This window comes from Furipterus horrens, unplaced genomic scaffold (genome assembly GCF_987537825.1).
Source record: "Furipterus horrens unplaced genomic scaffold, mFurHor1.1.pri manual_scaffold_17, whole genome shotgun sequence".
Classification (NCBI taxonomy): Eukaryota; Metazoa; Chordata; class Mammalia; order Chiroptera; family Furipteridae; genus Furipterus; species Furipterus horrens.
The window spans coordinates 115,737,625-115,757,432 of record NW_028327187.1 but is presented as its reverse complement, the minus strand read 5'-3'; the positions used below and the strand labels follow the sequence as shown (position 1 = coordinate 115,757,432).

Below are 19,808 nucleotides of genomic sequence, written 5' to 3'. Positions count from 1 at the left end.
TATTAAACAACTATTGGGACATGGGGAGGACATACTCTTATCAGCAAGACACTGACTTTATGCAGAGTGGCCATGTACCCAGCCAAACATTTTTTTCCGTCTTTTTTGCCCTTGGGCATGATCTTGCAAGATGGATGTGGCCCACAAGACACAAGCGGAAGTTTGCTAGATGGGTCTTCTGAGCAAGCTTTTTGTTTTCCTGATAAACAAAGACAAACTTGGCTGAGAGTTTTTTGTCATCATTTCCCTTCCGCCCTTCTCTTTCTGTGTATAACCTGAGTATAATACTTGGAGGTAGAGTCATCATGTTGTAACCATGTGGCCAAAGGATGACACAATGAAGGTGGCAGAACAGAAAAAGAGAAAGCCTGGGATTCAAGGTCATCACTGAACTGCTGCCCAGCCTCAGATCACATGCCTCTGGTCTCCTGCTTCATGATATGAACATTCCTTGATGGCTCTAGTCACTGCTAATTTGATTTTTTGTTGTTGCAACCATGCTCATTGCCAAGTGATATTTTAAAAAAAAGGAGATTTTTAAACAGGATTCCATCATGAACAATAGCTCAGTCAGAGAAATTCCTACACTTCAACTGTCAGATACATTTGCCACAAACTACATGTGGCTCTTTAAATTTCAATTTAATTTAATAAAATTAAATAAAAGTAAAAATTCACTATCCATATTTCAAGTCTTCCATAGCCCCATGTGGCTAGCAGCTACCATATCAGATGGCAAAGATACAGAATGTTTCCCATAAACTGCTAATAGACAGTGTTAGTTTAGATGAAGCTCATAGCTAAAAGCTTAAAAAAGGATAGCATTATATTCATAAATTTTTGAAAGCAAGTTTGGCTCTTTACGGTAAATGCCTTGTGAGTTGATTTCTTTCTTCTTTAATAACAGTGGCATGGTTTGAGAGAAGAATGACATAAGAAGCTGCAGGATATGACTCCCCTCCCTTGTAAATGCAGAAAGGCTCAAGATAGCACCTCCGGTCCTTGCAATGAAAACACTGATCTTCTGGGTACAATGCTCCTTGAATATAGAACTCCTTGCTTTCTATGCACAGATCGTAAAAACAAACATCACACAGTGCTTCCTCTCTCCTGCTCCACTTTCCTGCGAGCACACACACACGGAATTAGAATGGAGAAGCTGATGCTGCACTAAGTTAGGGATGTGGTCTCTTGAGGGCTGCAAGGCCTGAGTTCAGTTCACATCTGGCTTCACTGTATCCACGGAGCCTTCCTGCAGTCACAGGCACCGGCGGTTTCAGCTGACACAAACAAGGTCATCTAAACAGCCCACATTCTACCAGGGGATGTTTTCAGTTCCCACTTTAGAGGTTAACAGCAAATAAAAATTTGGAAGCAGCCTGAGGTTTCTTTTATTGTTGTTCCTTTGATTTTTTTAAAGCTTGCTCCCCCCTGCCCCGGCCAATCATGCCTATCGGAAAGCATAGGATTGAAACATGGCACCAGGAATTCAAAAGATTTGGGGAATGTTTGCCGTGGTGACCTCTGCTAAGATAAAATTCAGTGTCTTACTAGAAAGAACAGGTCCAAATCCTGCTTCTGCCGCTCCTTAGCTATCTGACCTCCAGCAAAATGACCTCCATCATTTGCAAAATGAAGATTATAATACTCCAGTTTGATGTTACAAAGATTAAACAAGGTCACAAATACAAAGAGCTGGAGCAAGGTGATGTTAGTATCAAAGTTAGCTCTGATTTCTTTCTCTGCCAAGGCACTGTAAGAGTCAGATGCCTTGCTGACACGAAATGGAAAATAGCCACGCTACCCTATGTATCTCTTTGATGAGCAATAAGGATGTTCTTTGTATTGCTCACACTCTGAGAGTGAGCAGAATGGTAGAAAGCATGTGTTTACTGATAGAGATTCTCCTTTTTCCTGCACCCCCAATTAGTCTTGAACTATGTTATTTTGGTTGAGGAAAAAGAGTGCCAGAAATCATTTCCAGGAATATTAGACTCCATTCTTAAAGCAGAAACCTCCATCTCTGTGTTTTAGGGAACTGATCTGGTGGCAAAGTATCTGTATCACTGGATATACGCAACATCATAAAAAAAAAACAAAAACCTCACAAAGACAATACCTGTAAGATAATCCAGACATTCTAGCAATTTCTTCTCTCGGGAAAAATCTAAGGCAAAGGTGTCAAATGTGTCGTTGAGGTTGATTTCAGGAATTAGAACCTGGGATGATGCAGTTGCCATGGAGACTCTGTAATTTAAACAAAACAACTTTTTAGAAATGTCAAAATGGCTTTCACTATATGTGCATAGGAATGAAAAAAATCACGTAAAAGAAGTATCATTTAAAAATAGTGCGATTTTTACACGTGAGCCTTGAAAGGACTCTCGGAACAGCAGAACACAGCAACACGATGCAAATGAACTTGCGTTTAAAGAAAAGGCAAAGGAACTGGAAAAACAGCAGAATGGTTTTCCCCTTCCTTTTTACTATGAGGAGGGGGTGATGGGAATTCCCGATGGAGGTGAAAGAATATTCGTATTTCACCTTGCTGTGTATTTCACAGCCTGGCCCCATCATATCTAACCCCAGTGAGAAGCACATGGCTGCAGGCATTTCTTCACACATCTGTCTGGGAAACTGTTTGTTCCTTTCAGACCCGACCCTCCTCCACTTCAAAGAGGAGTCTCCAAAATTTCAAACTGCATAAAAGGCAAAGTGAAGATTAAAAAAGAATGCTTCCAGATATTGGATTAGTTTAATCAATTACTAGCCTCTCTCTAAAATAAACATTGAAAAAGAGTTCTTGTCTGGCTCATTTTTATTCTCCTTGTATTCATTTTCTTGCACCATATTCCCAGCAGATGGCATGGAAAATATTCATGAGGTTTCTCACAAATTCCCTCCATGGATGTGCTATTTCTCCACTTCACTTAGAGTTTCTAGTTAGACTTCTCGTTTATAAACCATAAAGAAAAGTATTGGTAAATATCAGTTTCTTTCTATGGACTCTCAACTTGATTAGTCAGAACATTTTGACTAATTTAAAAATACAAGTGATTCTCTTAAAGACAAGAAAATTGTGGCATGATGTAAACACTTCTGAGCATATAAAACTGTGTTAAACTCATAATCTTGTTGATTTTGGTATTTTGTTAAGTTTGGTAAACTCCACCAAGGACCTACTATGTGTAGTAGGATATTATGTAGGATGCTGGGAATTTCTGAGCAAAGAAACAATGTTGCAATGATTTAGCTCTAAATCTAGTTATTTATTTTCTAATTAGGGGCATTGATACTCATTTATACAAGTCCACAAAGCTACCTGGCAGCAGCTAGGAGGAGAATTCCAGGCCTATTACTCTTCCATTTAATCTAGAAAAATGTCAAACCAGTTACCTCAAGAGATATATCTCCTCTTTCATTTTCTAATGGCTCTTAAAGCTTTTTATTTTATACAGACAATATATCTTTGCTATAAAACTTATACTTGTGAGTATATCCATGCAAAAGAATATTCTTTGTCCATGAAAAGAAATGAAATACTGATATATGCTACAATGTAGATGAAGCTTGAAAATGTTACACTAAGTGAAAGAAGAGGCCAGACACAAAGGGCCACACATTGTATGATCCATTTGCACGAAAAGTCCAGAATAGGCAAACCCATAGAAATCAAAAGCAGATTGGTGGCTGCCGGAGCTGAGGTAGGGGCAATGTAGAGTGACTGTTCATAGGTATGGGGTGGTGAAAACTATTTTTGAATTTGACGAAAGGTAGTAGTTTGTACAACACTGTGAATGTACTAGATGCCACCGAATTGTACAGATTAAAATGGTTAATTTTGTTATGTGAATTTCGCCTCAATAAAAAGTTACACCTATGAAATGCTCAAAATCTTTAGAAATAAAGTTTCTATAATTGCATTCTATATGCAATTTAAAAGTTTCTGTAATTTCTGGTGCATTTTCAGTGCTGTAGTGGGAAAGAAGTCGAGAAAAAAATTAACAGTGTAATAGTCAGAATGACATAGGGACCCAAAAGAAAAGTTTCTAGTGTTTGAATAAGAGTAGAGAATCTAAACTCAGCACTCGACCCTTTCAGCAAGAAGCAGCGAATAACAGAGTTTTTATTTTGTTTGATAAATATTGCACTCAAAGGAACTGGGCTAATTATTGTGACTAACAACTACTAATTTAAACTACTGGATAAGGGGGTGGCTGTTAGGCATTATTTTTTTCACAGATGGTCAAGTTGTATTTAAGAATGCTTTACTTAAGACCCATAAACAGAAAAACTCTTTAGAAGTCAGAGAGATCCTAGGGTTGTTCAACAAATATTCAAGAAATACAGAAAAGTTAAAAGAAATGCTATACACCTGAAATGAATACAAAATAACGTTGAATGTAAACTATAACTGAAAAATAAAATTAAAGAAATGCTATAGTGCCATTTGAACTTTTCAAATAAAATTCTCAAAGTGAAGCCCTAATCCATTCTGTTTCATAATGAACAGTAGGGAGAATTGCAATGAGTTATAATGAAACAAGTACTTAACTTTCAACTGCATTGCCCTGCCAATGCATGTGTGATGGAGATCACGTGCTCACTAGGTTAGAGAATCTCAATTGCTTTGAATAGATAATCTTGCTTTAGCACTTTTTCTGTCCCGAGGCAGAAGCCTCTTATAGTCTTATCCAAAATAGATTTCATTCCTAAGTTCCTCCTGGTTCTATGGCCCACAAGCAATTAAATACATGTTTTGGTCAAGTGACACTGTTAAAAATGCCTGCCATTTTGATAGTGGGAACTTTGGGGAATGGGACTGAAAAGGATAAAAGTTCCTAAGCCTGGGAGGGAAAAACTGACAGCAAGACTCTTTGGAGATCACTGTAGCTTTTAACACCAGCACATTTTTGATGGAAGGGAAGATATTTATCTTTGGCTACAATTTCAGATTCTTAATTGGAATGAAAAGCAAGGGGAGAGCTGCCAAATTCAACATTTTAGGCCATGTTTTTATTCCCCAAATCCTTGTTGCCCATCTTCTGGCCTTTCAGATAGGTTGCCAAAATCCACTGAGCCATCAATGTATGCCAGTTTCTCAATGCCTTGCTTTTACACTCATGTATCTGTGTGTGTGTATGTGCAGATGTGTGTCTGTGCTTGTGGGTATGTGTGTTAAGCTCTTAACACATTGGAACAAGTAAGGGCATTGTGTTGCAGCTAGATGCTAAAGAGAATGGGCTACACATTACTCCCTGCTTTTATGCCCACTCTGATGACCCTAATCTCCAAGACACTCAGCTGCTAGCAGCCACATGGGGCTACTTTTTCAGAAGGTGGATATGTCTAGAACTACACGGCTCACAGGGTTTCTGTGAAATAGCCAATGCCAGAGGTAGATGCTCTACCCTTCCCACCTAATATCCACCCACTGCCCTGTGCCCAACTCCTGAAAATGGCGCTTAACTGGGCCTCTGTTAGAGGGGTGGTCTACAATGCACATCAGAGTGGTAAAACCTGGTAAGGTCTCCCAGTAACAAAATGTGGCTTACTTTGGTCAGCTCAGGATTTCCAAAATGTATTTGGCCCAGGAACCTCATTGTTGTTTTAATACTAATTAACATTTTGCAGAACACACTTGAAAAAACCATTCATAAGATGCACTCTGATTTTTAGAATCAAGTGACATCTTTCCAGAGCTGACAACTATAGAGTTCTTGGCTTTGTATTCTGGAAAGTCTGATGGACCCTTGAACTGCCTGTGGTGGTGAGGCACACAGGGGTCACCTTGTAGAGTCTGAGACCCTCCTAGGAGCTCTGAGAAATGGATACTGTTCAGAGGGAATTTTCTTTTTACCATCCTCTTGATGCAGATAACTTGCTATTAAAAGTGATTTCAATTTTAGATTTCTCATAAGTAGTAGACCAATTCTCTTATGCTTATATTTGGTGAACAGTTTGTTTATTTAGTGTAATTTTATAAAGATGCATATACTGTATAATCATACTAAAGACCTATATATCAGTGTGGCTTGAGAATATAGTATGTGATACAATCCACTGGCATCCATATAGTGAGTGGGAAGGAAAGGAATTAGTATTTGTTGCATGCTCATCTTTTGACAGGAGCTGAGTTAATATTTTTACTACATGATTTCATTTTATCCCTCTAATACACACACCCACACACATGTGCACATAGATACACATAGGAATAATCAAACCTCTTTGATAGATTTGCTCATTCATTCATTCATGTCAGACAGTTTGCTGTGTGCTGCGGCTACAATGGTGAAAATGATATGGCTTCAGATCCTGCCCACTGGTAACTTAACGGCAGAAGTACTCACAAGTGTTAAGGAGCAGCCCAATGCTATCCATAATCACTACTAATCAACACCACAGAGCCAAGCGCTTGGTTCCAAAGCATATGCATCTCTTACAGTGTAAAGCTTGAGACCTTCTCCTTTTTTTTTTTTTTTGATGTTTCTGAATTGAAAAAATTTCACAGCTTGTAGATGAATCTAGTTTAAGTGATTTCACAATGTAGAAAAATCGCATCCAAGTCTGACTTTAGGAAGGCCTGCAGCATTAAAAGTTTGTTCTGGGCTTTCCACCTTTCAATAGAAAAATAAATATGATTTAGAACTATACAGGCACCAAAGCCCAAGGCAGACAAATATGAAGCAGAGGACCAAGAAGTCACATCCTTGAAAAGGATGTTAAGTAATGAAGAACAGAGACAGGTAGACAGAGACCAGCACTGAAATACACACATACAAGGAAGGGTTGTACTTACACACTGAAACATGAAAACAAAAATCCAACAAACATTATAGAATACCTGTGATACTTAAGGCCTGTTCTTACTTAAGAGTCATCAGCAATGTTTTCACAACTACTAACAGAGGTAGCTATTATGAGCCTTATTTTCTAAGTAGAAAATAACTCATGAACAAATTCAAAGAATCACAGTTATGAAGTGGCAGCACTAGGATTTGATCCCAGGTTTCCTAACTCCTAGGCCAAGCCCAGTGCCCTTTTATCACATTCCAGTTGCTAAAAAATGAGAAAGGCTCAGGAATAAACCAAGAGGACTGACGAATAGAGATGCAGAGACAGAGGATGCAGAGACGGAGGGACAAAGATGTGCAGCACATTTTTACAGGCAGTATGTATTCAAACTTGATGGTGGTTTAGACTTCTTATAAGCAGTAGGCAACTTTCTTATGCCTGGACTTAGTGAATAGTCTTGCTCATTTAACATAATTTTATACAAGTCCACTTACAATCACATCAAGAACTATGCATTAGTGAGGCTTGAGAATATGGTATAGTATACAATTCATTTGTATAAAGATAAATCAGTCATGTTTCTATTCTTGATGAATGGGCTTATTATAGGTAGAGCTGAATGGGACCAGATATGACCTGCTATCTTTGAGGGAGATTGCATGTGGTCATTCATGAGCTTGCATTGTACTTCAAATGCAGGTGTTCTTTCAGAATGTTCTGTATTAACTGTTATGGGATCATATTCTCATTCCTTGCTAGGTGAGATTTTTTCATTATACTTGATCTAATTTTTAGGGCTTGCTGAGAAACATAGCTTATAGTAGCCACTTCACTTGGACATCCGACAATTATAGCTGGAGAAAAGTACTCTTCGATCACAGTTGGAAATCATGATGTAAGTATAATCACTGTCTAGTAGAGTGTCTTGGGTATACTGGGGTACTAGTGCTATTTGCAATTTTTAATGTTCGGATGAATATAAAACAATTGGATACAGCCTAGGTGAGAGTAGCAAAGACAATTAAACACTTGGAACCTAGGAGTCATGAGGAAAGAAACTGGCTTCTAGGAGATCATTTCGAGGATATAAAAGGGATGATAATCAGCTTTCATCCATGTGCCTTGGAAGAGATAAGTATCTAACCAGATGCAGAAGGAAATTTTCTCAACTATAAGAAATAACACAGTTGGATAACAGACCAGACTTGTAAAAATACTGTACATTACTCTCACTGAAAGAACAGTGAAAATGAAAATACCCATGCCTACCTCTATGTGATATTTTGAGAATTAGGGCAAAGTATCCAACATAAGCAAGCACTTAATAAATGTTAGTTTTCTTTCTCCTTCCTTGAAGAAATTCAAGTCCTAAGATGGTGAGTATTTTTTTTCCTAGGCCAGGATTTGGCAAAGTACAGCCCATGGGCCAAATCTGGCCTGCTGCCTGTTTTTGTAGGTTTACTGGAACATAGCCATGTTCATTCATTTCTGTATTATCTGCATAGACTGTTGTAGACCTACAATGACAGAGTTGAATAGTTGTGACCAATACCTTAGCTTAGCATAGCTGAAAGTATTTACTCTTTAGTCCTTTACAGAAAAAGTTTGCAGACTCCTGCTCTAGGAGAAAGGCTAGATGAATGAGCTGTCTGTGGTCTCCTAGTGATAGGGTTCTATTATGGCTTTGTATAGGGGCTGCTGACTATGAAAATTACAACGAATAAAAAGTCAAGGCCATTGACATTAATTGGAGACGTCACTCAGGTGGTGTTAGGTGCTTTTATTTGGCTCCACTAGAATTGCTATAGGTGTTTGCATCAGCGAAGGCCAGTAAATTTTATGTCAATCAAGTATGGTACTTGAAGGAGCACTAACCCTGCCAGTTTTACTGCTGAACTAGACATTCACATAATTTTATTTTTATGTTCCCTATATTGGAATAAAGGGTATTTTAAAAGCAGGATCTATGAGGTTGACAGTTTTGTCCTTTCTCTCTTATGTGAGTTGGTCTTGACCTTTTCAGGAGAGGTGAAGCTTCTCAACCGAATAAAAACAGGCCTCACAGAGAACAACACCTGGCCCAATTTTCTTTAGTAGATGAGCCGTAAGATGGAAGAAAAGATTCCCCTTTATGTTTTTGTCTTCTTTCTGTATGATAAGATCAGGTCTGAGAGTTACAATGTATGATGTTTTTGTGCCATCATAAGCTTCCACCCTCTCCCCTACCTAAAATCAGGCAGATTTTATTCTTTCTAACTGGTGGACTCTTGTTTCAAAGGCCTTGAACTCCAGGCTACTAGTGTAAAGGCTTTGACATGTCAAAGGGAAGCACCTTTATCTGGAACAAAGCAACTCAAAGCATCTATTCCGTCTGGTACTCAGCCTTGAAAATGAAAACAAAAACCAAGGCAAGGATGAGGCCAAGCAATCACACCCCAGACCCAGAATTCCAGTAGCTGAGAATTTCCCAGCAGCCCCTGCACTCACCTCTCAGTGATATTCTTAGCGGTCTGTAGGAACCGTGCATGATCATTCTCCTTCAGAGAGTGTTCCGCTTGGGAGATGAGTGATGCTGACCTCTCAATGCACTGTTTGCAGTTTGCAATCTGCTGAGCCAGCTTGCGAAGCCTCATCACCTTGAACAAAAGCATGGAGAGGGTTATATGGGTGTCCTTGTATAGTGAAAACTCACTGTGCTGGACCCTCGTGATGTGTGCATTTTGTTGTATGAATTCGTCCTTCAATGAAAGTTCAAAAAGTTGAGAGATATTGAAGTATGGCAATCTGTTACGGAACTCTTGTCTTAGATATTCTTTATCTCCTTGAAGAGGTGTTCCTGATTTGTGTTATAAGGAAACCCTGGCTTGAGAATTGCTTCCCTGTTGGTGGGGAAAGAAGATGGTATTTGGTGGGAAGTTCCGGAGGGCCAGCAGGCCTCTCCCCTTGACTATTACATGCAACTACTGTAAGATTGGAGAGAACCCTGGAACTTTATTTTATCTCAGTTTCTCAGCTGTGCCATCAAGAAAATAAAACATTTCGATGGCTTAAGGACAAGCCATTTTCTAAAAAAGTTCTTTGCAATCTATGTTATAAAATTGTGATATAAAAACATTAGGTATTGCTATTTCCCCACACTATCTAAAACTCAAGTGTAAATGAACAGAAAGGGAGCATTTTTCCATTGATTAATATTTTTCCTGTTGAGCAGATGAGCGAAAGCCAAAAAAAGCACAGCTGGGCCATTTCCCCTCACTGGGAACGTCATTTCCAGGCACTTTGTGCTTGCTTGATAACTAAGAACTATTTTGATAAGCATTTCCCCAGTTGGGATAAAAACGCATGTTTGGTTCCAACCTCCATTCCAATTCCTGATTCTGTCTCACTTAAAAACGACCCTCAAACGTAATTGACCATAACCTCTGGGGCAGGCCCAGATAAGTCCACCGTAACCCACTTGACCGCTCACTCTGGTGTTTGAAATGTGCTGTTAGATGAAGCCCTCTGGCCAGAAGCCAAGATAAAATTAGACTGCTAATTGGAGTTGCCGTGCGCCTAGTGCTCCCATCCACAGAGCCTGGGACAGGTCTTGGCTGGCTTTATGATCATTCCAGAATGGAAAACAGCCCTGGGTGAAAGGGTAAGGGAGGAGGCCAGTTCATCTGTCTTCCAGACAAGGCGGACTCAGGCTCCCTCCAGAATTCCTGCTAACTCCAAGAAATTCCTTCTTTCTCCAAGTCATCATTATCATCCCCATGCAACTCTAATTTGAAGAAAAGGAAGGAAGGAGATGTCAGAGCCTGAGGCCTCAGAGGAACGTCCAATTCCAGCCATGTCGTATGTCGTAGTAGAGAAAACAAAGGAAATGAATGCTGAATTAAGAGGCAGCAGCCACAGATTTCAAGCAAGAGTGAGAAAAATTCTTGAAAGTAAAGATTTAAGGAATGAAGTGTCAAAACTTTTGGGCAAACAGTAGGAGATCTTAAGCCTGATAAAAGACTTAACCCGTTATAATTATAGTGACCAGCTACAGCAGATTAACTGTGTTCATTAGTGTAATAAAATACAATAACACTTATTTTACACCAAGTAAGATTTAGCTTCTAACATCATTATATCCAGAGTCCAATTCAAGATATGAGAACATGTCCATAAGAAATTGTCAAAGGAAAAATAACTTCACGTCCTTAGAACAAACCAAATAAACAGAATATTTAATTATACAGCAGAAAATGTTTTCGATTACATGGCAGAATTGAAGATGTTTAATACAACTCTAACAGAAGAAAAATGAGGTCAAAATACTCCCTTAGAATAACTTTACATCACTCATATATCCTTTCTGCATGCCTATTAATTACGGCAGAGATTACAAATGAAGCAATGCTTGAACTCTATTTTCTTGTTTATTTTCTTCAGTCATGACACTGGAAATTAAAAGTGACAGAAGTGGCAAAGAAAACAAAGACCTATATCATGCATAAATTGAAGCAAGCCAAAATGAGAGCCTCCTTTGAAATATGGAATGTTTTACATAAAACAATTGTTGGCATACTTTAAATTTTCCTTCAGTGTGCAATTCCATCTGATAGACCAAATTTGGAGCTTTTTAAACCCAATGTGCACAAGAATCAGCTGGAGATATTTCTTAAAGAAAAACGAGTTGTTTGCAGCCAGTCTCCAATATCTTAGGTAAAGGGCTGTAATTGGTAGAGTAGCAAGAATCAATACTTAACTAGCAAGAAATGATTTTTGATCTGTAGATGATGAATTATTAGTATGCTCAGGGCTAGCATTTAAAAAACTAAATAGAAGAGGAGAGAGGAAGAGAAAAGACAGTAGCAGAGTACACTCCTGGTATAAAGGGCAAGTTATATTTTACAAAACTTTCATGAGTGTGTGTCTGTGTTGAATTTGATGTCATATGTATTTCTTATAGGTTTCATTAAAAAAAAAAAAGAATAGAGAAAACCACTGCTCTAAGTTAGGTATTCACAAACTATGGTCTGTGGGTCCAATCCAGCATGAACCCTGTTTGTACAAATAAAGTTTTATTGGCACACTGTCACATTCATTCGTTTATGCATCATTTATGGCTGACTCCACACTATAACTCTGGGCAGAGATGAGCTGTTGCAACAAAGAACATATGACAAGCCTAAAATATTTATTATCTGGCCTGGACTTTTACAAAAAAAGTTTTCTGATTTAAATGATTCTGATCAGATGGCACTGATTTGAACCACACTCTGTGAAACACTATCCTACATGGTAGGACACTTCAGAATCAGACACTGATCAGTTAGGGAAATACTAATTTCATCATATTTTTCAAATAATAATTTAAAAACTTTTTAATTGTTATTTGAAAAATCTGACAATGTGAAATTTGATTTTTTTAAAAAGAAATAACTTGATCCTGATACATAAGAAGATTCTTTGTATGCATGCATTCATGCTGCAGGGGAAATATTTCCAAGTTGGCACTTTATTTTTTGTCCTTTGGGAAGTGTAATTGCCACACTGTAATTTTTAGAATTCATTCCATATTCATCATGGAAATAATCACTGCTGGAACGTCCTTTTAGTGGGGACATAGACCTATTTATGTCATTTTATTGCTTGTTTATTATACCTTACATATGCTTTTAAAAGTAGCCCTTTATTTTTCCTTAAATTATTTCAAATGCACACACACACACACACACACACACACACACAATTCCCTTTGCAAAATTGCCATGTGCAAACAACTGATCTTCAATTAACACAAGTATCTGAATTGACAATGAGGCCAATACTCAGCATTTCTATAAGACTATAGAAAAGCCTGAACATTTAGTCCAAGTTAAATTGTGGAGATTTTAGAGTACATAAGAGCAGTGAAAAGAAGGACCATTTTTCTCTTTAGCTGTGGCCTTCTACCACATATCTATGTCTGAACATAAAATTCATAATTTGTTTAATCTGGAATTTTCCATCAGCTTTGCATGTGTTGACATGAAATTTATCCCCTACTACTAAAGAAATAAGACAATTCTTTCCCAGGGTGTCTCATAGCTTGAGACTCTGCAGTTCATGTAAGTATAAAGGCTATTTATTTCAAATAATGCACAATGTTCTGAGAGCAGGAATGACCAGTATGTACTAATGTGTAACAACATCGCCTGCTTGGCAGCCTCCCCAGTGAGAGGATTTGTGGTGCACTTGTTCCCACCAGATCTAATGGCCTTGTGATTGGCACCAGAGACCATGGAGGCACTCATGAAGCAGATGAAATTCACCTTTGTGGTCTCCACAATTCGGCCAGTTCTTCCTCTAGCTCCCCAATTCCAAGTGCTGGTCAGAGGGCCCTTCTCTAGATTCAGTGCCATGAGACTGTCCAGCCACCACCCTGGGCATCCTCATTGGGGACCAAATCCATCCTTGCCCTCTCTGCCCGGCACCTCACATTTCCAGGGTGTTGGCGCCCATGCTCTTCTTCTTCAAAATGTGTAACTGACACCACATGCGCTGGCCAGGGACTCAGTCCGTGTGAATTCCAGGGTTTGGGATCAACTAGTGCTTGGTCATGTGCCAAATAGTAACTCAAGAGAAAGCTGAATCAGGCCCTGATCTTTTCCAAGTAAAGTTTGCTTTCTAATATAGCCTTCTAAGATAATGTCCCTGAGCAAATACATTCTTTTAAAAAAGTTATGTAGTTCACACAATTTAAAAAGTAATATGATCAACGTTCTTCTACATAGTACCAGCTTTACTAAATCTCAACATTTTCATCATATTAACGTCAGATTTTTCAAAATGAAGTAAAAAACTATTCATAGCATTGAAGCCTTTGTGTGTCCCTCCCTAATTTCATTCATGTCTCTCTCCAGAGGAAAACCCTCTCTTGAATTCAGGGTTGAATGGGACCACATCAAACTAAAGAGCTTCTGCACAGCAAAAGAAACAATCAATAAAACCAAAAGGTGACCAACTAAATATAAGAAGAAATTTGTACACAATACCTTCAATAATGGGCTAATATCCCACAACAACAAACAAGTAATAATTTGAAAGCACGCATATGGCAAAGAGACACATGAAAAGATGCTGAGCTGCACCAGTTATAAGGGCAATGTAAATCAAAACCACAATAAGATACCACCACAAACCTATTAGAATGACTATTATCAATATGACAAGGAATAATAAGTGGTGGAGAGGTTGGGGACACAAGGGAACCCTTGCACACTGTTGGTGGGAATGTAAATTGATGCAGTCACTATGGAAAACAGTATGGAGTTTCCTTAAAAAATTAAGACTAGAACTACCATATAATCCAGCGATCCCTCTTTTGAGTATCTACCCTCAAAATTTGAAAACACTTATTAGTAAAAATATATGTACCCCTATATTCACTGCAGCATTACTCACAATGGCTAAGACATGGAAATAACCTAAGTGACTCTTGAAAGATTATTGGATAAAAATGTGTTCCATATATACAATGGAATACTACTCAGCCATAAGAAAGATGAAATATTGCCATCTGCAACAACATGGATGAATCTTGTAAGTTTTATGCCAAGTGATATAAGTCAGATGGAAAACAACAAGAACCTTATGATTTCACTCATATGTGGGCTATAAAATGAAAAGCAACAGATCAACAAACAAAACAAACAAAAGAAAAACAAAACTCATAGATGCAGACAACAGAATGGTGGTTACCAGAGGGGAAGGAGGTAGGGGAGGACAAAGAGAGTAAAGGGGATCAAATACAAGGTGATGGAAGGAGACTAGGCATCAAGTAGTGAGCCCACAGAGTATACAGATGTCATATTATAAAGTTGTACATCTAAAAATTATATCATTAACAAATGTTACCCCAATACATTTAATAAAAAACAAACACAAAGAACCAAAAAGACCAAATATATATTGTCTTACATGACAAAAGGGACTTTGCAGATGTTATTAAGGATCTGGAGATGGAGGCTTATTACCCTGGATTATCTGGGTGATCCCAATGGACTTATAAAAGAGAACCAGGGGAATCTGTGTCAGAGAAAGAGAGTTGAGGCTAGAAGCAAAGGTCAGAATGATATGATGAAGAAACCATGAGTCCAGGAGTGTGCATGGCCTCTAAAAGTGGGAACAGGCAAGAAGTGGATTCTGCAGTAGAGCCCCCAGAAAGAAACAGCACTGCCAAAATCTTGACTTTAGCCCTATGAGACCGATTTTAGACTTCAGACTTCTAAGAGGACAGATAATAAATCTGTGTTGTTTTAAGCCATCAAGTTTGTGGTAATCTGTTACAGCAGCAATAAGAAATTAATATGGTCACTGAGAGCTGGTCCCTGCATGCAACCATGTAAAAGCAACAAATTGCCCTCCATATACATATTAATAATTAATCGCAGCTGTATTTCAGGCAGTCATGTGTCTGAGAATCTGGAAGATGTCAAGTATTAACAGATATAAACACATAGTGCGTGATTATGGAAGAGGAAATATATCCTGTAAGGATTCCAGGCTGGCACTCAGTGCTCTTTTAACTTGTACAATTCGTATGTGGGGAAAAGTAGTTTCTTAAGCCATCTGTGTCAGTCCTTGGCCAGGGAACAATTTCATATTAATTTGTAAATTCATGGTAACAGCTTCAACAACTATTGGATTGGATTTGACTTTTAACTGTTCTGATCACCATCACAATGTACATGTATAAGTATTTTTCAGTCTATATAGAAAAAGTAATTTAAACATTATACAATGTTAGAAGTACCTTTAAAATTCCGTAGAAAACAAAGGAACACATATATTAGCTATTTTAATCTCTGTGTACATCTTAATACTTGCTAATTTTATTTAATTATGCATATTTTAGTATAGTTATGAGCAATAATAAAATAAATTAATGAATTTATTATATCTTGAATGAATGTCTATTTTTAAATATTTATAAAATTACTTTTGAGGGTGGCAGAGAAATGGGTAAAATAAAGTGGATCATAAGTATTTCAATATAAATATGAGTAATTTAAAAATAAAGTGATTACCAACAGTTTCTGAATGAATTTTGAATAAATAAGAAAGCATTCATAAAAAATAATATAAATTTGTAAACTGCTTTTTGAATACAGTTTATTGTAAAATCACAGGAAACTTAAATATAGAAACATTAGAAAAAAGTGCTATTATAATGTTCACAAAAGGATATATTATATAGTGAAACTACAGGAGTTTTGCCACCATGAAATTATACATAACTAAATTCATGGGAAAGCATTTTATAAGTTTTATATATGTATAAAGTCGGATTCATTTAAACATTTATTTAATACTGTTTTAATTGCTAGGACATAGCAATAAATATGAAATGAACTCTCGTCGTCGTCGTCGTCGGCAGCCGTCCGTCTCGAGAGACGATGGTGTAGCTTCTTAAGAGTCTATCTGCACCGCCGAGAATGGCTGTGCAGTCCGACTCGGGAGTGACACGGTATCTGTCTCCTCCCGTGTTGAATCGACATCTTGCGATGACGTTGAAGCTACAGAGCCTGGGCAGGGTAATATGGAGGGTCTGCTGTTGCCCATGCAAAATGAACTCTTCCTCTACAGAACTCATCTCATAGAGAAGAGAAATGGAAAACAGTTGCTGTAATAGACCAGCGCTCCATGCTGCCTCCTAGAATTAGATGTGCATAGGAGACCATGACAATACAAAGAAAGGGGTGGAGAAAAAAATGGCCAAACAAGGGTCTTTAAATTATATCTTGAGGACTTCTGAAGAGGTTATAGAAAACACAAAATGAGGGGGTATTCAATATTTCCTAAACTATTGAAGTGCATGGAAGTATGATATTTTCTCCAGCTAGAGAATATGAAATCTTTTGCCCTAGAAATTGTACCTTTCCTTCTTTGATCTTGGTTCCAATAATTTGTCGTCTTTGCTGAATGATCTCAATGAGAAGATCACACTCCTCCATCAATTTGGCTTCTTGACGTGATGCATTGACCTACAGGATAAATAAAATAGTAAGCATTAATTTGGCCTTTGTTTTCAGTTAATGATGTTATTAATGTAGACGAGTGTGTTTTTGGTAATTGCTAAAAATTTATTTTATTTTATTTCATCTTATGTTATTTTGTTGTCTCTTTAATCTTTTTTATTTTTTTAAAATGTATTTATTGTTTTTTCTATTACAGTTGTCCCACCTTTTCCCCCATTGTTCTCCCCCACCCCACCCACCCTTCTCCTAGTCAATCCCCACCCAGTTCTCCATGTCCATGGGTCATTCATACTAGTTCCCTGACTAGACCCTTCCCCTTCTTTGTTAACTCTTCTTCCAATTACGCAGGCATGGTAAATATAGGATGTACATGTTTACTCCCCATCTTGCATTCCTGGAAACAATTATTATCCAACGATAGCAGTTTTTCTTCTAAGGCAGACTAAGTCTCAAAATTTTATTAACACATCATGTACATAGCTACTACCAACTAGTTGGAAATTGACATGAAATACGTTTTCAATGCCTGCTTTTAAATTTTGAATAAAAATGTAATTTTGACCCATTAAACAAAGTAAGTTTAAAAATGAATATTATTCATTTGTGGAGGACAGATTACTATTGGTGTCTGACAAATTTTCCAGAAGTAAGGTAGCAAGGTAAAATCACATTCATTTAATTTTTCTCTTAAGCACAGATATCAACTTTATATTTAATCAGTATTAAGAAATTTCAAAACCCAAGATAGTTAAATATTTTATTAATCTTATGACATAATTTAAAATTTCACTTCTGGTATGCTTCTGAAGGACCAAGGTTCTACAATGAAAGCATGCCATTCTCTTGGAAAGGTGGATCACTATAGACTGGCTTGTATTTGAAGATTTTAAGACTCATTGTTTACAAGGGAGGGTCAGAATTAGCTCATTCTTGGCAAATGGGCTTGGGAAATACTCTGCACATGCTATTTCCTCCATCTCATGACAATTCTGAAATGCTTATTCACAGAGACCCAGAAATCAGAGCTATGGGAAATGGAGATAGCATACATAAGTTTAATGATTTTCACACAGCACAGGAGAATCCGCAGTGTTACAAGGAATGACAACAGCATTGATTACTCTAGCAAATCTCAGGGAGGAGACCTGGCCCAGTCACTAAGCCCTTTTGATTTGGGATATTTTGTTTAACTGAAGTAATTTCATTCTCTAAGAATGAGATAAACTGGAATTAGGGTCAGGAGTTCAGAATAAAAATCCATTGGTGGCTGTTCAGAGAAATCATGTTCTGATTTCTATGCCCAAGAAATTTCTTCTATTTCCTTTTGACTTCAAACTCAATTAATAACTGATTACAACTGAGTTGCAAAAAGGATGGGATCATACTGAAACCATGGGCACACCATGATGGAGAAAGTACAGTTTCTAGGAAGTAGCATCCTGCACTTGAAAAGTATTTCCTAGAATGAAGTCTAATAACTAAGCTGTATTTGAGCATACGATCAAGGTAAATCTAAAAGGATGCATGCTCCATAAGGGCAGGGACCTTTGGTTGCTGTATTAAATGAGGCATCTATCCCAAGCACCTAGTAGCATATCTGGTACAGAACAGGCATTCAAAAACAACTTGTTGAATGAATGGATAGTGAAAATTATCTTGAAGGAGAGACAAGGTAAAAGCAATGAAGCAAGTACCTACCGTGATATAATGCAAACACTCAATATGCAGTTTTCCAGAACTATGCAGACACAATTATGTCCTAAAGATTTTTAGGGAGGTGGGGAGGGGATTGTTGACTTTCATTTACAGCCTTATTGAGTTATATTTAACATATCATAAAAGCCATCCATTTATAAAATGTAAACTTTTGTGGGTTTTAGTGTATTCAGAGTTGCGCAATCATCATCACAATCTAATTTTAGAACAATATCAACATTCCCGAAAGAAATCACATGCCCATTTGCAGTAACTCCACAGTCTCACTACCCTTCCCCTGTCCTCCAGGCTTAGGGAGCCACTAATCTATGCCCTGCCTCTGTATGGATTTGCTTGTTCTGGACATTTCATATAAATAGAATCAAACAATATGTGATTCTTATTGTCTAGATTATTCACTTAGCATCATGTTTTCAAGATTCTTCTATGCTGCAGCACATGTCAGTACTTCATTATTTTTTATGCAAAATAATATTCCACTTTAGAGCTATATCACATCTTGTTTATCCATTCTTTAGCACAAGAACCTTTGGGTTATTTCTAAATTTTGGCTACTATAAATACTATTGCTGTGAACATTATGTATAAATTTTTGTGTTTGCATATATATTCATTATTCCTGAGTATAGGAGTGGAATTACTGGGTCACATGTGAACTCTATGTTTAACTTTTTGTGGAACTGCCAAACTGTTTTCCAAAGTGGCTGCATAATTTTATATTCGAACAAGAAATATATGAAGTTTCTTGTCAACACTTAATACTGTCTTTTAAAAAAATTCATCTTAGTGGGTATTAAGTGGTATTTCACAGTTGTTTTGATTTGCATTTTCCTGGTGGCTAATGATGTTTAGCATCTTTTCACGTGTGTATTGGCCATTTGTATATCTAATTTGGAAATATGATGTCATATCTGTTCATTTTGTAATTGGATCATTTGTCTTTTAATTATTGAACTGTATGATTTCTTTAAGGATTCATGAAGTCCCTTATCAGATATGTGATTTGCAAATACTTTTTCCCATTCTGTGGATTGTCTTTTAATTTTCTTGCTGGTGTCCTTTGAAGCACAGGTGTTTTTTATTTTTATTAAGTCTAATTCACCTATTTTTCTATTGCCATTTGTGCTTTTGGTATTGTAGGTAAGAAACCTAATCTAAAGTCATGAAGATTTACACCTGTTCTCCTCTAAAAGTTTCTCTCTTACATTTAGGTTTATGAGCCATTTTGAGTTAAGTTTTGTGTGTGATGTGAAGTGTGGGTCCAACTTTATTCTTTTGCTTATGAATATCCAGGGGTCTAAG

At 37.4% G+C, this 19,808-nt stretch overlaps 1 protein-coding gene across 2 annotated transcripts in view; it reads right to left on the bottom strand.

Moving 5' to 3' along the window:
* MID1 (midline 1) overlaps positions 1 to 19,808 on the bottom strand; it is a 149,963-nt gene that overhangs the window by 21,115 nt on the left and 109,040 nt on the right. For both annotated transcript variants that reach the window (XM_090264870.1, XM_090264869.1), the window contains exons 4-6: positions 16,689 to 16,796; positions 9,286 to 9,434; positions 2,120 to 2,247 (exon numbers count right to left, since the gene is read on the bottom strand). In XM_090264870.1, coding sequence (XP_090120996.1) covers positions 2,120 to 2,247; positions 9,286 to 9,434; positions 16,689 to 16,796 — 385 coding nt within the window. The remainder of the gene's footprint in view (positions 1 to 2,119; positions 2,248 to 9,285; positions 9,435 to 16,688; positions 16,797 to 19,808) is intronic.